Source organism: Mchenga conophoros, linkage group LG8 (assembly GCF_057382185.1).
Source record: "Mchenga conophoros isolate Kocher_MC1m ecotype Shallow Benthic linkage group LG8, M_conophoros_male_GT1.1, whole genome shotgun sequence".
Lineage (NCBI taxonomy): Eukaryota > Metazoa > Chordata > Actinopteri > Cichliformes > Cichlidae > Mchenga > Mchenga conophoros.
Genome location: NC_140533.1, coordinates 11,834,226 through 11,851,534, shown reverse-complemented (window position 1 = coordinate 11,851,534; position 17,309 = coordinate 11,834,226). Strand labels below are relative to the sequence as shown.

General features: G+C 44.5%; 1 protein-coding gene across 8 annotated transcripts in view; it reads left to right on the top strand.

Annotated features, from left to right (window-relative positions):
* Positions 1-17,247, top strand: part of raraa (retinoic acid receptor, alpha a) — a 143,302-nt gene extending 126,055 nt beyond the window's left edge. For all 8 annotated transcript variants that reach the window (XM_085284121.1, XM_085284118.1, XM_085284115.1 and 5 more), the window contains 7 exons: positions 1,290-1,438; positions 8,472-8,613; positions 13,288-13,448; positions 13,581-13,757; positions 13,870-14,074; positions 14,270-14,428; positions 14,597-17,247. In XM_085284121.1, coding sequence (XP_085140247.1) covers positions 1,290-1,438; positions 8,472-8,613; positions 13,288-13,448; positions 13,581-13,757; positions 13,870-14,074; positions 14,270-14,428; positions 14,597-14,793 — 1,190 coding nt within the window. In that variant the 3' untranslated portion in view covers positions 14,794-17,247. The remainder of the gene's footprint in view (positions 1-1,289; positions 1,439-8,471; positions 8,614-13,287; positions 13,449-13,580; positions 13,758-13,869; positions 14,075-14,269; positions 14,429-14,596) is intronic.
* Positions 17,248-17,309: the final 62 nt, after the last annotated feature.

Here is a 17,309-nt window from a genome sequence, read left to right as displayed (position 1 = left end):
AGGTCTTTGCTGTGAATGTGTGTTGTTATATCTAATGGAAGCGCTGTGTTTTGTAATACACAAAACATTGAGGCCAGTGAAGGGAGGTTACTTCTGTATAATCCTTGGTCGCTTTGTTTACCATGTACATGCACAAATGATATGACAGGATACATGCTGTTTGTATGTGTGTGTCATTCACTCAAACAGAGACTCCGCCGCACACAGTTATGCAATTTATAAAGTGGTGCTTATTCTTTGTGACAAATAAATAAGGGTGCAGAGCGATCGTCTTGCCTCTTCAGTGTGTCTCCCTTTTATAGCCGAACTGGCCCTCGGTCCACGTTTCTGTATTCCTGCCTCAATGAGCTCGGTGTAGTGGTTCATGAATCTATTATCCACCTGCTGCTGGTTCTGTTTAGAGTAGCACATCAAGCTCGCAGCTGATAACCAATGTGGAAGGAGGATTACCTTCGCCACCTGCAGTCCCAAGTCTGTGGAGTTGGAGTACTTCCGACTGCTGGACGAGGCGCCAGTGAAGCAGCTAAATGTTGTGGATAACGGTCACTAAAGCAACCTGGTCAGCGTGCCGACCAGAGATAGCTGGTCAGAAGTGACTGAACTTTCAAAATAAGAATGAAGGGACTTTTTTTTTTTTTTTTTTAGAAATGCTACAATAAGACACCAAATGTACTTTGGAATAACTTGATACACCTTACTGCTCTTTGGTTTGTCATTTCACCCTTTACTTAGTAATTAACCTCATGTTTACCTGTGTGATATTAAATAAGCTTGTGTGGGGTAGTGGAGTTTCAAAGACCTGTCTTGGTTGGTGAGAATCAGCTTGTTTCTCTTGACTAGTACAGCGTGTACCCTTAATCCTTTTTATATTTTGAAGCACTTAAAAAGAGCACGAAATTTAAAAGGCACAACTCGAGGCCGCCTGGAGAAAACCTGCCTTTGAACCCTGCTTGCGATGTAACCCCCTGTGTAATGTCCAAACAGAGGCAGAGAAACCACGTATTCAGCTGTAAATAAGAATGTTGTAGAGGGGTGGATTCATTTGTGCTCCCTCTGTGTGTGCAAGAGTGTTTGTTCTTTGAAGGCATCTTTCCTGTGGCTGATCTGAAAACACTTGAAACTGAGAGCGTTCCCCCTTCATGTTGTTTGCACTGGATTGTTTAAGATCTGTGTGAGTGTCTACACGAGATTATGCGTTTATCCCACTCATTGATTATTGCTAGTGTGCCGGAGCTCCATCTGGCAGCGTCCACTAACCTTTTTCTCTTGTTGCTCTTTCCTCTCCACAGCAATAGAGACCCAGAGTACCAGCTCAGAGGAGATAGTGCCAAGCCCGCCCTCGCCTCCCCCTCCACCCCGCGTCTACAAGCCCTGCTTTGTGTGCCAGGACAAGTCCTCAGGGTACCACTATGGTGTCAGCGCCTGTGAGGGTTGCAAGGTGAGACTCCCGGCCTTCCTCTGAATCTGCCAAGCAAGCAAGATATTTGTCAATCTTATTGCTTTCATGTGATTTCCACTGGAAAGAAAAAAGAAAAAAAAACTTTTTATAGCTCATATGATAAAAATGATGTATCACATCATTTTGAGTATTTCACACCCCCTGTTTTTTCTCTTCTTCTTCTTCTGTTGACTTTAGATGTCTTTGAATGCATGTTGAGAATTATCACTGACATTATCACTGAGCTGTCTAATCAAGAATATGGAAACTCAGGCCTTTACACGTATATGATAAATGTGCCTCTTATCATGAACAAAATGTGAAATTTTGTCATCTAGTCATCGTTTTTTTTTTTTTCTTTCTTTTTGAGTGTTGCTGCTCCTCGTATCGCCTTCTTGCTGACGTGTCTGCATCGGTTGTCCATTATCAATACAGCCATGTTGCACAGGTGCAGAAGAGGCCTCATAAGGCCCATCTGTTCTGTTATCAGTTGATAGCTGCTGTGTGCACGTGTACACGCTCTCCTGTTAGTGTGAGCACACAGACTTCTTTATCTCACGGCTCCCAAGGCAAGGAGCCAGAGTTGTGTAAGCTCGGAGGAGGATAGAGATGAGGAGCAGGGATCTGTGCAATCTAATGTAATGTTACTGCCAGGTGCATACCTTATATCTGCACGGTGTGTGCATTTCACAAACCCAACGTGCTGTTAATATTTTCTGTTTACGCTCTGGTCGTCTTCTAGCTATCAAAAAAAGCGAAAGTCTTCGCCTTTAAAACATGCTGTATGTTTGGCACAGGCAGGGTGGTGTACTAGTTGTGACCAATGGCTCCTCGGCCAGTGTGTATTTGTTTCCATACATGCACGGATAGTAGCCTAATGAAAGGAAACGGGTACTGAAAAAAGAAAAGTCCACATTAAAGGACACACACTCAGGCGGGATGTAGAAATGCAGACGCTACCATTCAAAGACTGAGAGGCCTAAGCTGGTTGAGAGCGAGAGAGCAGACTGTGCTCTGGAAGGCATGAAGAAGCAAAAAGAAAAAAGAGGAGAGAGAGAGAAGCTGGGATGGCTGGAGGGGCAGCCGATTAGGGCACAGGGGCCACAGCTGAACTCACTGACACCAAAAGTAAAAGATGGTCAGCGCCCCAGAGCACAGGGGGAAGGGATAAAGTAAGGAAAAGAATGCACAAAGGGAGGAGAGCACAGGAAAGTTGGGAGTGTGATACAAAGTACACCCGGCTTTCCAGCAGGTTAATACTTGGCAGAGTAAATAAATTGGGCCAACAACAATGCTGCTTATTGTGCTTCTCCATCCACTTTCCAAGGAAAATCCTGGTAGTTTGACGATTAACAAGTAGCATTTTTAACTGCTGGTTTAACAAAAGACAGCAGTTTCCAGCCACCACTTTGGTCAAGATGAAATTTAGTTTTTGCATGTCCTTACGTGTGATAAGTAGTAATGGAAATATATGTAAGTATAATATTGGCAGAGCTGTCAGTCTTTGTTTCATGTTTACAGCAGAAGATGTTCAGTGTCTGAATGCACGAGAATGGTGATGTTGTAGTTGCTCTTCTTGATATTTTTACTATTCACCGCTTTTGTAATTATCATGTATGAACTCGAGTATCTGAATATGTATTTATTTTACTGTTTTAAGTTTTGGAAGCAAAGGAGGGTCAGAAGTGTCCTAACTGTGTGCTGCCATATCCGAATATGTGAAAACATGTATGAATCCATTTAAATACGTGAATGTCTAAAATATATTTGAAATAATTTCATTTAGAATCGGCATGTGCATGACATTTTGTGAGTGGTGTCAGATTATAATAGCAAACAGTTTGAACAACAGGATGATGCTTAGCATTACACCAGCAGTGAACTGCACACATGTTGTTGTCAGGTTTCCCTTCATCTGTCAGTTTTGCACCTTTACCAGTGTCAGGCGCCAGTTTATTTTCAAGGAGCTGAAAGAGGCTTTGAAAACATCATTTATTGCAAAGATTTCTTTGTTTTCTTGGTACGAAGGAAAGCATGTGCGATCAGTCTAATTTTTATATTAAACGTCAGGAACTGCTGGATTTCATATTTGGTGCATGCCTAGTTTTCACCCCCACAGATGTGCAGATAATGGTGATGCACAGCTACTTAAGTATGCTGTATTTAGTAAGCTTGTTACATGCTACAGTTAGTTATGGTAAATGGCCTGTATTTATATAGCGCTTTACTAGTCCCTAAGGACCCCAAAGCGCTTTACATATCCAGTCATCCACCCATTCACACACACATTCACACACTGGTGATGGCAAGCTACATTGTTATTTATACATTGTTAGTTATACATTCATCATCTTCAGTTAAGGGCCACAGGGGCTGGAAGCTATCCCAGCTGTCATAAGACAGGTGGCAGGGGTACACCTTGGACGAGTACAGGGAAAACCCGGGCATGTCGAGAGCATGCAAGCTCCAAACCAAAACCAAAAAACACAGTTGATGGGTGTTGTTTTTTTTCTTCCCAGAACCATCATGCTGGGATTTGATGATGCTAACGACCTCAGTGGCTAAGGGTTATCCTGTGAAACTATCATTAAGAAGGAATGACCAATTCAGGAATATACAATTTGGTTTTTATTTTTAAATTAGCAAGTTGGGATTTCTAGACATTTAATGCATTTTAGTTGTCTGTGGCACAGAGAGTGGATATCAGGTTTGGTTCAAAGCTGAGTGGGCGTATCCATTTCCCCCCCTCTGATTGTTGGCATGTAATGAGCTCTGACTTTGATCTCAAAAGATGCACTGCAACAATGCGGCTATTCCAAGTCTTAATCTGCTTTTAATGTTTTCACTTAACATGTATCCCCATTGTCTCACAGGCAATAATTAAGCAGGGTTATAAGATACATAATGAGGCTAAATCACACCTCATTCTAGTGTGTGTGTGTGTGTGTGTGTGTGTGTGTGTGTGTGTCTACTGATTTTGAACACACCTTGTGTCACCTCAAGCAGTTTTATCTGCATTAATCTGAGAGGTTTTTGATATAAAAATGGAAAATATAAAGCAGTTTCTTTCACATATTCAGATGGCAGTGTTAAAAAACAACTGTAAAATTCACACTACAACATTCTGAAGTGTGGATAGTCTTTTTTTTAATAATATTATTATTCCTTAACGAACTGAATCGGTTATTATACACTTCCTTTGGTTGGTTAAAAACTCTAAACGGTGTATTAAGCACATGATGAAGACATCTTTAGTGGTTGGAGTGTTGCTCTTTCTGACTGTAGAGCAGTTGTGTCAGAACCAATATTGCAATCAGCCTTTGAAGGCTTTCATGCACTGGAGATATAACTGATATTTTAGTCAGTCATGAGATATTCTGCACAAAATAAGTTGTTTCAGATGAAAAGCAGTAACGTACTAGATAGGTTTCACTGTCAGTTTTCGACGGCCTCTCTCCCCCTGCAACACCTCCGCTATATACAAATTCTGCTCTTTCATCTCTTCGCATTCAGGTCATAAAATTTTTATCTAGAAAACCACGAGCAAATTTGGCATGCATGCCTTCTCAGCTGAATAGGTGTGTTACTGTGAATGGTAGATTATTAACCAGATAGAGAATGCATGAATAATGAGCGGCTCTACTCAGTCAATCAGATATATTGAGTAGATACAGGGAGGGAGCCACTGTTAGACTGAGGCAGAGGTGGGGGAGGGAGCAGTTAATTGGGCGCTTCTTTGCATTACCAAACAGGCAGGCAATAAAAACATAAACCTCTGTGCTCCATTCAAATAATGTCATTGCCCTAACAGCACAACAATTCATCAGGTTAGTAACATGTTGTCATAATCGCACTAAAACTCCTAAAACCTCATTAGTTCGACAGCCGCTGTCACCTGCTGGTCCCATCCCTCTTCACAAACCGCTGCCTTCCTCACTCAGTAGCTGCAGTAATAATTTGAAAAGTTCACCATGCCTTCACCGCATCTCTCACTTCAGAGGAGATGACTTGGCATAGCATACTCAATAATTCAACACTACAGGCGTGAGAATGTATACGGTGTCTCATCTGAGACTGGGGTAAGTTGAGGGTTAGCAGCGTCTGCTTTACTGCAGCATGCCAAACTACAAAGGCGTTTCCTGGGGGCTGCAGTGAACGGAGGAAGCAGGAGCGGGGGGGGTATCGAGCTCTGCTGCTTGGAGACAGCTCTTTCTCTTGTTTAAGTTCTACCGCTCGCAAACACTTACTAGAATTGCACTTCTCTTTTTTTTTTTCCCCCTGCAGATATTAACACTTAAACATTAAATATGCATGCCCACCCCCTCATGTTTATGTTTTTGTCTTTGAGGCATGCCAGTGCAAAGCAGGCATTCTTTCTTCCTGGTATGCACTGCAGTGCAAGGGAAGTGGCTATTTCCCCCAAAAAAACAACAACAAAAAAAAACCCAACCTCCCCGTGATGAATGTCCCCTATTTGGTGTTTTTCTTTTTGTTAAACAAAGCCTTTATTAGTGTGCGAGCTGTTGCAATAGTTGTTTCGTAATAGGAGCAAGAGCACAGGCCTGCATATACACACGTCCATGACCGCAGTAGGAGGTTGGGAACGCGTTCCTAATCCAGGCGCAGTGTGATATTCGTGTCAGAGAAGATTCCTGTGCTTCCCTGTGAACTCACCAACTCTAGGCACTCCTTACATCCCACTTAGTAAAGCATTTCCTCACACACGTGCACAGAGCGAAACGTGATCGCAAGCACACAAAGCTCTTAACCAGGTAGACAGCAGGGAATTTAGGAGCACATGACACTCGCAATCACAAATGCACTAGGAACCATTCACTCGTCCTTTTCGTGCCTCCCTCCCTTCTCCCTCCTCTTGCCGCCCTCATCTCCACTGAACTCTGCAGGGTGGCTGACAGGCCTGCTGAGGGCTCTTGTCGCCGGGCGGATTAAGCGGTGATACAAAAAGAGGCTTAAGAGCCACAGGAAGCAATGACTCCTAAAAGGAGTTGGAGGGGGTGGTGGTGGTGGTGGTGGTGGTGGTGGTGGCAGGAACAATCGACTGCCCCACGAGCCAGCAGCAACAGCCAATCAGGAGGTGCTGCAAGCGGGCACCTGAGCCTCTGCATTATCTGCAGGCAGTGGTCAATCCTCTGATGACCCTGGGGTCAGGGTCGGGGCACTATTGGATCAAAGAGGAGATGATACTCGCCCAAACAAAGACTGGAGAATTATCCCTCAGCTTCAGCAGCTATAAATAAGCTACAATCCTTGTTCTTTTTCACTTGATTGTTTGCTCAGGTTGCACTGTGAGATAACAGCTCTTTTCCAGGGTGGCGGCTGGGGGTGAGAGGGGGTTGGAAATATCTGAAAGCAGCAGAAAATGCATTGTTTATTTGCTGGAAGCATTGCAATAAAATGCACATTTTATTGGAAATTGTGTTTTTCACCCCCCCCTTTTTTTTTTTTCTTTTTTCTTTTTTTTCTCAAATTAAAAAAAAAACCCTGACATGTTGCAGCACAGATGTGAGGCGCTTACAAAGTCAGGGGGAAAAAGGGTTTGACGAGGTGACCTGAGCACCAAATGGCTTTCTTTTCTAGCCAGAGATGGAGGCCATCATACGTAATCACAAGTATCGCCCACACCTGTAAAGTGCCTTGTTGAAACAGATGACAAACGTGACAAACTGCGCACAGTTCCCCTATCAGGAGCCTGAATGACTCTGTGGCGGGAGGACAGGAGATGTAGAAAGAGGCCGGTGATCCGGGAAGGACAAATTGCGGGCTTAGATCCATCAGCCATCTGTCAGCTAGCAAAGCTAATCCCTCTGCGTGGGATGGGGCTCCCTGGCAGCTCCTCTACCCCACTCCACCCCAGCTCCCTCTCGCCCGCCCCAGCTGGTCCCACCCACAAAACATGACCCACCTCGTCGCATCAATACTGACACTGACCTGTATTACATTTGTCCAGAGACCTGCTTGCTGAGTACTCACTCAATTGGGCTTAATTTGCATTAACCTCTCTTTATCTTTCTGACATGATAGGGATGTTTAAGCAGTGAGGCTGCACGGGTGAACATTGATTTTTATTGCATAGGCATATTAAGGAATATATAGGTTGGGATGCACTACTTTTCAATGCATGTGAGATGGTCTGGGTTCTCTCAGGTTGAACTTTGCACTGCTTTTTACCTTTTCTTTTTTTTTTGTATTTAAATTTTTAGGGAGTTAAAAATGATCTTACCACATTCTTGGTGTGCATGTCGTATAAATCGGATATTTTTTTGCTCGTGCTTGTGCAATCAAAAACTAGTTTGTGGTCCACAGAAATCTCCCATTTCAGCCTACTGACCAAAAATGAGTTCATTATCCTTTTTTCCCCTCATCTCCCATGGAGCTGGATTACATTTTATTTCTTACACAACACTTTTAGCCTATAGTCAGTCTCTCTCTTTCACTCTCTCCCTCTCGCTCTCACTCTCTCTCTCTCTCTAATTATATGCACTTGGCCTGGATCTAGAATTGCTTATTTCTGGCTCTCTAAACTAGGCCATGGTTATGTGACACCCAATAACCCTGTGCCTTTTACCCCAAAAGCCTTTGGACTTGGAAAAACCTCCCGAATCGTTTATTGTTTAGGTTTCTCATTTGAGCTTTCTCCGAGCAGGTGGGCAGCCTCATAAGTTGGTGACAGTTCACTGACCATTATCTCTGTAGTGATTACACACAGATTACGCCACTGCTGGACTTGGCTGTTGTTTGCCTTTTATTTGCAGATGTTTCTAAGTATTCAGCATGGCCTCTTTTTGCTTCTTATTTCTAAATTGTTTGCTTAATGTGAACAAAAGGCGAATGCCATAACAAACGCGCAATTTGGACGAGGAAGCCTAAACACATGTAGTATGCAAAATTGCTTATAATTTTACTACTAACTGCTCCATTTCCTATGGCAGTCATATTTCTACCAATGATTCCACCGACACAACCCTCCCCTTGTCTCTTCAATACCTTACACATTTGTCTCTCTGTCACGCAGGGCTTCTTTCGGCGAAGCATTCAGAAAAACATGGTGTACACTTGTCACCGGGAGAAGAACTGCATCATCAACAAAGTCACCCGCAACCGCTGCCAGTACTGTCGGTTGCAGAAGTGCCTGGAAGTTGGGATGTCGAAGGAGTGTGAGTAAAAACGTGATCATTTTTACCCAGAGTGCCCTGCCCTCACAGGGCATTTAGGGACAAGCACAGATCTCATCACCGCTCTTTAATCCCAGGGTTTTTGACATGATTGTGGCCACTGCAGGAAGTCTTAAGTCGCAGCGTTTGTTGACATTTGCTCCTTTGCTAACATTGCGTAAGAATTCATCCCCATCCTCCAGCACAATCTGACAACACATGTCAAAGCTGTTCCGATTTTTCCATTTGAAAAGAGTATCCACCGAATGTGCGAGCGGCAGAGATGCAGTCGTGATGCAGACTGGCATTAGCAGTCAGGGTGTCTCCAGGCTTGGCAGGCCTCTGTGATGAATATGTTCTCACCTGCCGAGAGTGAAAGAGCAGGCGTCTGCTCCAATCATTGCACCCCCGGGGGCTGTGTGAACACACACATACACGCATGCAGTCAGACTTGATAAAGTAATTGGGAGAGGTGTGACCACAGAGGCCAGCAGGGTTTTTACCTCAACCAGATCACATGACACACACACATACACACACACACATACTTACTTCCCAGCAGAAAAGAGAGGGAGAGTGCTTGTGTGTAGGCGGGGGATGCTTTTATATTCTGATAAACACTTTTTAATGGTCTGAAACTGGGCATGTGTCGATTTGAAAATCATAATAAAAATCACGTGATCAGAAAGTGCAGCATGCCTCCTTCCTGTTTAAACACTCTTGCGTACAGCTTTCCTTGCTCAGTCTCTCTGCGCCTCCTGTCTTCCCGGAGCTATTTACCTCGTCTCTCTGCTGCAGAAAGTGCAGGGAGTGCTCCCCACGCCACAGCACTGTGGCTTACAGTAAAAGAAGTTATCCTCTGAGCTCCTTACCTTTGAATGGGGCCATTAATCATGGTTAGAAAGATCACAGCAGCCAGTTCTTTTACACACACAGGCACCGAGGCACCCAACACACAACAGACTGGAGTTGGAGAGCCATCTAGTGGTGACTGTATAGTACTGGATAAGAGAGAGAACAGGCGGGGGAGGGCTTTTCTGAAGTAGACTCAAGGGAAGGATGTATGATTGTTATAAGTTTATAGTTTTCCAGGCTCCTTTTGTTGAGCTGCTTTTGGTTTTTACTTGAATACTTTTTTTCCGGAGTGTGTTCATGTTCTGCAGGTTTCATATCACACAGTGCTGACTTTGGCCAGTGGAACTGGTCTGGTGTGGCGAGGCGGGAGGGACTGGCCATCTGGGGCCAGCAGGGACTCTCTCTTCGCCTCTGACACAGACAGGAGAACGGGCACGCTCATCAAAGTGCACTGTTCACCATAATTCCATGCGCACGTATGCCTAAATTATGCGCATACAAGGTGACAAACACAAGCTGGTAGGAATAAAAAGCCCGTAACAGAAATACACTCCGACAGCTTCGCTTGGAACGGCATACACTTCCCTGTCAAACACACACGCAGAAGGTGGACCCCCCGCTAGTGCCGGGGGACGTCTGGGTGACCTTGTGTCTGCTGGCAGACAGCTCCAGATGACAGTGCCATGCCTGCTGCCAGGTGGCAGTGGCACACAAGACAGAGCCGGGAGGAGCGGGGAGGGCGTTGGCAGCAAGCGGAGGGTTACAAGGGAAACACCTGTAAAGGCTAGTGCCAGCTTCAACCTGACGGTGTGTGGTTGAAGCGGACAGCTACGAGCAACAGCTGTTCCAAGGGATTGCAAAAGCTGCAACATTGTTCTCTAAATTTTGTGAGAAATATGTACATTCTCAAGAAGAAAGGGGGGGAAGGGACAAGAAGCAGAAGTTTCAAGTAAAAGGCTGTATTTATAGCAAATCAGTTCCACTTTTTAACTGTTGTTATATAATCACAGTTCACTACCATGTTGCGTTCATGTTGGAGTCCTCTCAACAGTATCCCACCTTTTTCTCCCAAAGTAATCACCCTTTCCTCGAGGAAGGTGTTATTCAGCGATAGAAAAAGTAATAAAAGCAAAATAAGATGAAGCGCAGAATGATGGAGAATGGTGCGAAGAGGGGATAACATCAACCAGAGAGGCAGGATAGCGACGAAAGATGAAGGCAGAGAGAGGGAGAGAAGTGTACTGAACCCAGTGTGAGCAAGAATGAAAATCTAGAGTTGAGAGAGCCGAGGGGGGAGTCGGGGGAGGAAGGGAGGAGTGAGGCTGGAGGACAGAGAAAGAGAGAGAAAGAGGGGGGAAGTTTCATCACTGTCGACGGTGGCTCTGCGCTGCGAGCAGCAGGAGCAGGGGTAACATTGACATTTTTATCTTTCCATTGAATTTAATCTGTGTGATGGACGAGCTGCCAGAGCTTTAATTTTCCTCACACGAATTATCCCTGTCTGCCCACCTCCCTCTGTCTTGTACACAGACACAAACACGCGGGCACAAAAAACCCCCGCATACACACCCGTGGCACCGAAATTGTCTAAGTTGCACGTGCGCAGCCGAAATCCACTACGAGAGGGAATGATTGAGTGATGGCTGGGCGTGCACGCCGACGCAGTATTCTGTGCACGCTGCACACCGGCTCATGTAAATCCTTTTTATGCAACGAGCGCGCAACTGTGGACAATCCATGATGCAAGTCCCTCCATTAGCATTCATATTCTCATAATACATTTTTTAGATTCATGGCTGGTTGACACACAAGTTGACACACAAACATCAAATGTACATTTGTATCTACACACATCCACACGCGGATGATGATGATGATGATGATGATGATGATGATAATAAATACTTTTAAAAAAGAAAAGCAAGGCAAGGCAGTATTTCTTTCATTTGCACTCCCCTGCCAGAGGCCTCCTTCCCCCCAAGTTATTGCATGTGGCAATTCGCCATGACAGATCGCCAGTCGTGCCTAATAGTTCTTTAATGACTTCATTAAATTGTGTTGTGCGGCTTATGATTGTGCTGCCGATTTGTCAGCGAGGGTAATGTCTGGGCACTAGGGATGCCCCACTTTTATTTGTGAATTAATTGGACATTGAGTGCGTTGCAGCCCTCCACCCCTCCCCTCATTGCACACAGGACACAGAATCCCAATCAGCTCCACAAACAGGGCTGGCCCAAATATCTTCAGCAGCTTACTACAGTGTTATGCAACCTAAGATGAGGGCTTGTTAAACAGGGTGTTCCTTCCCTAACTAAGTCATAATTAGCTCATTAAAGTAAATGGGAATGAAAAAAACATTTTGTTTTCCGTGTTTATACCCACATAGTTTATGAAGCGGTCTCATCACAGCATACTCTTCTTCATCGGCCTTTCTTTGCTGCAGAGCTTTCTGTGCAAGTACCAGTGCATGCTGGAAAATAATGCATTACCACGATCGCAGCGGGGTCTTCTTCACTTCTTGTTGTGGTGAGCGGTGCTTAGCAATAACATAATGCCAGATCAGACTTCCAGCCCCCGCCCTCCTCCTCGCCTTCTTGTTCTCCCAGGCAGGGAGGCCTGTCTGTGGGCTGATGAATGAGCAGCAGCACAGAGTAGTGCTCCCCCCCCCCTCTCCTTGGCCCTGGTCCAGGCCCCCTCTGTCAAAAGACACTGATCTCCCATCAGCCCGAGCGCTCTTGCCCTTAATGGTCAAGGTTGGTATTAAGACAAGGAAAATCTGATCTCAGGTTAGTGGCTGGGGGAGGGGGGGTGCAGGTACCTTGAGGGGAGGTAGAGATTGGAGAAGTGATAGAGTTGGAAAGGTGGATGATTTAAAGCATTTTGAAAATGAGAGAGGGCGTGCATTGGCTGAGAATGAGACGCACTGAGAGGATGACTAGGAAAGCGAGAACGTGTTGTATAACCAGGAGAGGGAGAGAGATGTGAGAGGGAGAGAAAAAGCTGGAAGGTTTTTCTCTCTCCCTCTCTCTCTCTCTCTCTCTCCCCGGTATGGTCTCCGCAGCCGAGCCCTTTTAAAACCATTAGAGGCAGGATATTTGTCATATTATGTTATTAGATTAGCTGGGACCTCTAATGAAAGCTGTGGCAATTTGTCAGCCTTATGGATAGCTCCATCCCCCACCACTATTTATCAACTAGCACCCCATCACACCCAACACACCCCCACCCCAGCCTCAGCGCACACACGTACACACAACATAGTCGAAGCAAAACCGCATCCAAACGTAGATGGGAGAAATGGATCGAGCTCATAATGGGATTCCAATGCTAAACACCCCTCCTAGTGTTTTTTGTCATTTGGGGTGAGCACACCACTCGCAGCCAGAGCGCCCGAAGGGAAACGACAGAGGATTATTTCAAGGTTTTTTTTGTTTTGTTTTTTTTCCCCTTCTCTCCCTCTCCATCACCATAGCCCATCCTGGATGGAGCTGTCTCACAACATTTATCTTACAGTATCGGATAAGAAAAGATGTGTTTGTTGCCGCTGTTTGCTGCACACTGAGGATCGGTTCCTGCTTATAACTCGCCTCAGTTTTACCTCGATCTGCAGTCAGGGGTTACTGATAAAGGAATGCGTGCAGACTGTAATTAGCTCCATGAACTGTACGCTACACTTGAAATAGCTCTGAAATGCTGCTGCATGAACCGCTGTGTTTAAAGAGGAAAAAGAATACAAGATTAAATGTAAAGTTTGCCAAGACTTAGTTTTGTCGAAAGGGTTCGAGATGCATACTAATCTCTCTGTTCCTTCCGTCCCTTTAGCGGTGAGGAACGACCGGAACAAGAAGAAAAAGGATGAGAAGAAGCAGGAGTGCACAGAGAGCTACGTGCTGAGTCCTGACACGGAGCAGATGATCGACAGGGTTCGCAAGGCACACCAGGATACTTTCCCCTCCCTCTGCCAGCTGGGCAAATACACTACGGTCAGTGGCATGAGACTGACAGTCTGTGTGTCCTTATGTTCATTCACCTTTTTCAAGTGTGAGAGTTTTGTTTTTTTCTTTGCCTTTGAAATAAAATTGATCTGCAAATATTTTCTTCCTTTATTCGTACAGACTAACAGCTCAGAACGACGTGTGTCCTTGGACGTAGACCTGTGGGACAAGTTCAGTGAGCTGTCCACTAAGTGCATCATCAAGACAGTGGAGTTTGCCAAGCAGCTGCCCGGCTTCACGACGCTCACCATCGCCGACCAGATCACTCTGCTCAAAGCTGCCTGTCTGGACATCCTGGTACGAATAACGCACACACAAAAAACATCTACCTTAGATGTTTTCAATGAATAAAACTGGAAGTTCGGTTTTAATTTTTTTTTCACAAACCGAGTCTGTCTGCTGTCCACAGATACTGCGGATCTGCACACGCTACACACCAGAGCAAGACACGATGACTTTCTCAGATGGACTTACGCTAAACCGAAACCAGATGCATAACGCTGGCTTCGGTCCCCTCACTGATCTGGTTTTTGCCTTCGCCAACCAGCTCCTTCCTCTGGAGATGGATGATGCAGAGACGGGGCTGCTTAGTGCCATCTGTTTGCTGTGTGGAGGTACGGCAGGTCTTTAAAAAAAGGCCCTTAAAGCTTGCTTGGGTCATGTTTGTGTCAGAAACAGCAGCGGGGTAGCAATGCTGCACTCTTTTCCTTAGCACCATCTAGTGGCCACTGTGGTTCTAACAGTCGGAGAGTATTGGCTGACCCTTTTCTCTGTGCTTTCTTTTTTTTGTTTGTTTGTTTTGTTTACAGATCGACAGGACTTGGAAGAGGCAGACAAGGTGGACATCCTGCAGGAACCCCTTCTGGAGGCGCTGAAGATTTATGTAAGGAAGAGGAGGCCACACAAACCGCACATGTTCCCCAAGATGCTGATGAAGATCACTGATCTTAGAAGCATCAGTGCTAAAGGTCTGTAGTTCCCTTGTGTTTCTACATATATAGTGCTACAGTGATTACTCAGGTGTACAATTGATCATTTCTACTTTTTCTTTTGTATATTCCATTTTTGAATGAATGAATGAATGAGTATGTTTTACCAGAACTTACACTGATAGCTTACATTTTTCCATCTTGCAGGAGCTGAGCGTGTCATCACGCTGAAGATGGAGATCCCCGGCTCCATGCCACCTCTCATCCAGGAGATGCTGGAGAACTCAGAAGGTCTGGAAAGCGGAGCCGCAGGCGGACGACCCAGCGGCGCCCCCCCAGGCAGCTGCAGCCCCAGCCTGTCCCCCAGCTCTGCCCAAAGCAGTCCAGCTACACAATCGCCGTAGTCACGGCCCACGTTTTCATTTTCATTTTTTCTTTGTGTTGCGCTCTGTCTCCTCCCATTAATGTTCTGAAGAGGAGGGGTGAAGGAGGTGGGTCTTCTTGACCCCTAACTGCTGAACACAGGAGACCAGCAGAGCCAACCACCTCCTCTCCGACAACAAAAATCCCAATTTCCTGATCCGCTTTCCCCTCTCTCTGGATTTCTATCCAGACATGAGGGGAGATGAGGCTGGACAGGCCGGGGTAACCGGATGCCTCCAACATACCACACCGTAAATACTGCTGATGACTCTTCCTCCTTCTCCCTCCCTTCTCCACCTTTTTTTTTTCTTTTCTTTTTTCTTTTTGAAAAGACTAACGGAGATGAGGTGTGGATGAACCCGAGAGCGGTTGGAGCACAATGGAACAAATATAAGGACGAGAACAATGAACACAGACTGACTTGACAAACACCAGACACTTTTGTTTTTTTTTGTTTTCTTTTCTTTTCGTTGTTGTTGTTGTTGTGCTCTGAGGCAGACTACAACTGAACTTTTGGGACTTGTCAAAAGAACCCACTCCTCAAAGACTCTGGGTCTTTTCCTCTTTTCCAGTTTCATGAAAAAATAACAGATTTCGTACAAAAAAAAAGATATATAAATATATAGAGAAAAATTAAGGACCTATTGCGATCGACATGTCCAGAACAGGATGGCAGGTTGAAATGAGGACATGTTTTCTGAGCTGAGATTAGAAATTGTTGTACTCCTTCACTGTTTGAATCTTTTTCATACCCATCGAGTATTGAGGAAAAATGCTTTGGTTTCACATTTGTATATTCTAATTGACGGGGGGAAGAAAAATAAGATTATTTTTTTCCCTTTCCAGTCTACACAAGCAAACACACACAAATGTGCACAGAAAACAAGTCGCAATGATTATCACCTACTATTCCAGGTCGGATTTGTTTTCCTTTTTTTTTTTTCTTTTTTTTTTTTTTCTTCCAAGAGATTGGGGGGGAAATGATTGTATGAACTCAGTTGTATGATATGGTCACAGGTCCTTTCAAGAAATCAAATTAATGAAGATTCATTATTAAGGTGTATTTTAAGTAGCCTTTTGAGTTTGTGTATATAAGCTGTATTCATTTCTTTAAAACTATGAAGAGTTTTAGGGTTCACCTGATCAATTTTTTTTTTTTTTTTTTTTTTTTTTTTTAAAGAATACCGTTTTATGTGTTTTTAGGTTTGTGATTCAAGAAAAGACGTTTTGAGCACATTTTACTGAAGGAAGTTCTTTCATGTTTCGTGTCCTACTTTAAAAAAACAAAACAAAAACATGGCAGACCCATCACAAATCACTGGCTCTAAAGGTTTTGGCTTCACGAACAGTTTTGCCCCCCCGACCCCACTTTTCTTTCTTTTTTTTCTTTTTTTTTTTTTTATGTACAGTAGGTAAGAAAGTAGCACTCCTGTCGGGGCATAGCTTTTTTTGTGTGTTTGGCCATGTAGCAGAAAGAGAAGGCGGCGTTTGAGGAAATGGTTTAGACGCCTTCTGTGGCCTGACGGGCTCAAACAAGCGGCGGCGGCTCTGCTTCAAAGAGAGTTGAAATGTGAACAATGGTGTACATACACTCTGTATTAAACACAAGTAAATCTCAGTGCTCTCTCTCAGTGCATCAATTTGTAGTCAATAGGAGAAGACTAGACTCTAGTTGATCCCCCTCCTCTACCTCTGCCCTGTCAGCGATCAGGCAAGGCGAGGTCCCAAATGTGATGTTTGTCAGCTAACTCCCCGCCCCTCACCTCCACCTTGGCAACCTGTGGTAGAAACAATATGTGACTTAACTGAATCCAGAGCAACCTCGTGCCCTGTGACACCAAAAACGCCTTCACCATTGCTACACGTCACCCAGACCATCATTACTGTACGCGCACCAATGTCTCAGGAAGGAATCATTTTTGTGTGCTTGGCCTGTCATTTGTATATGTTCTGTGCTGCAACCCCCTCCCTCTCCGGTAACAGATGCACATACACACACACACACCTCTGCTACTGAGCCCTTCAGATTTTTCTTCACTCACTTTTGTTTGGCCTGGCAAAACCAGGACTTGTGCCGAGAGACACTGACCCCTGACCGCTCATTTTTCCAACATCCGTAGGATGCCAGTGTGGACTCTCTCCAAGTCGTTCACATGTCCTCTTTTCTTTCTTTTTTTTCTCTTTTTTTTTTTTTTTCTTGTACGGTCAAAGCTGCTTTCGTCATTTTAGGACTTAACCTGTCCAGAACGGTGCACAAATTTTCCCTCCACAGCGAATCTGGAATAGCAACAGACACACCGTCAGTTTGAAAAGTATGGAATATGTTGCAATTTTGTCAAGATTATCAAGCGACTTTGGAAAAAAACAAAAAAAACCAAAACAAAACGAGAAAAAAGATTTAGAAAAAATAATAAAACCAACATTTAATAATTAAACGTTTGTGTTGTTCATATGGTGGTCTTTTCAATTCTTTTCTTTACAGCATCACACTCATTAG